The following is a 2,758-nucleotide window of genomic DNA, read 5'->3' as shown; positions in this document are numbered from 1 at the left end:
AAATTTAAAAAAAAGTAACCAAAAATTAAAAACAATTAAAAAAATTAAAAAAAAAATTTATAAAAATTTAAAAAAATAAAAAAATTATAAGAAAATTAAAAAAAAAAATAAAAATTAAAAAAAATTGTTAAAAAATTAAAACAAATTTTTTAAAAAAAAATTTTAAAAAAATTTGAAAAATTTTTAAAAATTTTAAAAAAATTTAAAAAAATAAAAAAATTATAAGAAAATTAAAAAAAAATTAAAAATTAAAAAAAAATTTTTAAATTTCAAAAAATTTTTTAAAATAGTAAAAAAAATTTTTAAAAAATTAATAAAAAATTAAAAAAAATTTTTTTTAAGAAATTAAAAAAAATTAAAATAAAAAATTTAAAATACAAAAAAAAATTAAATAAAAAAATATATAAAAAATTTGAAACAAAAAAAACTAAACAAATAAAAATTTTAAAAAATAAAAAAAAATTAAAAAAATTAATAAAATTAAAAAATAGACTTCCATTTCCGGTTTGTAAGAAGCGTGACGTGTGAGTGAGCAGTGTGAGAGATAGGAGTGAATAAGGTGTTAGTAGGACAGGTAGGGTGTGAAAAGTGGGTACAGAGGGAGAAGGGGGAGCTGGGAGTGAAGGGAGAGATAGGGCGAGGAAAAGGGGAGTGAGGGAGAGGAGGAAAAACAGGGTGGAAGCACGCGAGTTTTGAGGTTAGGGTAAGGAGGGAAGGATTGAGCGGGAGTGGAAAAGGCGGGAGAGTGGAGAAAGAGAGGAAGAGAGAGACATCGGGCGGTGAAGAAAGGAAATAAGGATATAGCGGAGACAGTAGATAAAGTAGGGAGTGAGAGAAGGGGAAATAGGCGGAAGGTAAGGAAGATAGGATGGAAGGGAAAGAGGGAGAAAAGGGAGAGGAAAGAGGAAAAGAAAGGGTAGAAACAGAGAGGAAGGTAGATGAAAAGGAAGAAGAGGCGAAAAGGAGAGGTAGGAAAACGAATGCAGAGAGACTGGCAAGGGAAAGGAGCATGAGTGGAGGAAGCATAGGTGAAATTGCGGAGTTGTGGAAGAGAAAGAGAGAGAAAGAGGAACAGGGTCATGGAGAAGAGAGTGGAATAGAAGCGTTCCAAAAGAGTAGAAAGGTAGGAAGATCACCGGAGGGAGAAAGAGAGGGGGGAGGAATAGAGAGGCTATTAAAGGAAATGAGGGCGGAGATGAGGAAGGATCTGAAGGAAGTAAAGGAACAAGGGAGAGAGGCGAGGGAAGATATGGCGTCTTTAAGAGAGAAAATGGAAGAATGGGAGGAGAAGTGGAGAAGAGAAAAGAAAGAGTTGGGAAATAGAATGGAAAGGGTGGAAAAAAGATTAGAGGAGGTGGAGAGAGAGGAGGAGAAGATCAAGGAAATGGAGGAGAGGCTAAAGAATTTAGAAATGAGGAGGAAAAAGAAGGAGGGAGTCGGAGAAGCAAGGAGAGAGGAAGGGGTGGGGAAGGACGCAGGACGGGAAGAATGGGAAACAAGGGTGCAGGGGATGGAAAGAAAACTAGAAATGAAAGAGAGAGAAGAGAGAAGGAAGAACATTATAATTAAAGGGGTAGGTAGGGAGGGAACGGCGATGAGGAGGGCAAAGGAAGTGCTGGATGTAGTAGGGATACAGGGGAGAATAGAGGGAGTGAGGGAGCTTGGAGGAAGAAGGCAAGGGAGGGAGGAAGTGATGCTGGAGGTAAAAATGGAGAGCATGGAAGTGAAGAGGGAAATAATGAGGAACAAAGGGAAGCTAAAAGGGAGAAAGGAAAGGATAGGGGACGATCTGACCTGGAAAGAAAGAAAGATGCAATGGCAGATAAGGGTGGTAGGAGAAGAGGAGGAAAGAAAAGGGAATAGAGTGAGGGTAAAGTACGGGAAGATAGAGATAGAGGGGAAAACGTGGTTCTGGGATGAGCAGGGAGAGGTACTAAGAGACTGGAGAGGGAAGGAGAGGGGAAGGGCAGAATGGGGAGCAAAAGAGGTGCGAGAAGGAGAAAGGGGCAGGGAAGAGGTGGGAAAGAAAGAAGGGAGACAGGGAGCGGAAGGGTCAAAAAACTAAGGGTGGAGGGAGAGAAAAGGGGAGCGACAGAACAAACGGAAGAAACGAAAAGTTGGAAGATAGCGTTCTGGAACGTAGCGGGGGTGGCAAACAAGGAGGTGGAATTTTGGAAGGGGATAGGGGAATGGGAAGTAATAGTGCTTTTGGAGACATGGATAGAAGAGAAGGGATGGGACAGGATTAAGCACAGGCTGCCGACGGGATACAGGTGGAAGACGCAGTGGGCAAAGAGAAGGAATAAGAGGGGGAGAGCGATGGGAGGCATAGTGATAGGGGTGAGGGAAGAGATGGAAGTAGGACAGGAACGAGATCAGGGAGAAGAAGAAGGAATTTTGGTGGAAAGAATAAAGGCGGGGGAGGAAGAATGGACGGTGGTGGCAGTATACGTGAACGAGGGCATAGAGAGGAAGCTGGAAAGGATTAGAGGATGGATGGAGGGGCAGAAGGAGGGAGAGAGGACAATAATAGGGGGGGACTTCAATGCGAGGACAGGAACGCTAGGCGGCAGGATAGAGGGAGGAGAGGAGGAGGAGGAGGGAGGGGGAAGAAAGTCGAAAGATAGGAAGGTAAATAGGGACGGAAGAAGTTTAGTAAAACTAATAGATGAGACGGGGTGGGAAATCTTGAACGGGAACATAGAGGGGGACGAAGAGGGGGAATACACGTACACGGGGGGAAGAGGGGCGACGGTGA

General features: G+C 41.6%; 1 protein-coding gene across 1 annotated transcript; it reads left to right on the top strand.

Moving 5' to 3' along the window:
* Window positions 1–481: 481 nt before the first annotated feature.
* On the top strand, window positions 482–2,485 carry LOC143378236 (uncharacterized). Its single transcript, XM_076829992.1, has one exon. It carries the CDS (start codon window positions 869–871, stop codon window positions 2,063–2,065), a length of 1,197 nt encoding a protein of 398 aa, XP_076686107.1. The 5' UTR covers window positions 482–868; the 3' UTR covers window positions 2,066–2,485.
* The last annotated feature ends 273 nt before the right edge of the window (window positions 2,486–2,758 follow it).

This window comes from Andrena cerasifolii, unplaced genomic scaffold, assembly GCF_050908995.1.
Source record: "Andrena cerasifolii isolate SP2316 unplaced genomic scaffold, iyAndCera1_principal scaffold1618, whole genome shotgun sequence".
Classification (NCBI taxonomy): Eukaryota; Metazoa; Arthropoda; class Insecta; order Hymenoptera; family Andrenidae; genus Andrena; species Andrena cerasifolii.
The sequence above is the reverse complement of the archived record's forward strand: the minus strand, read 5'-3'. Positions and strand labels throughout refer to the sequence as shown.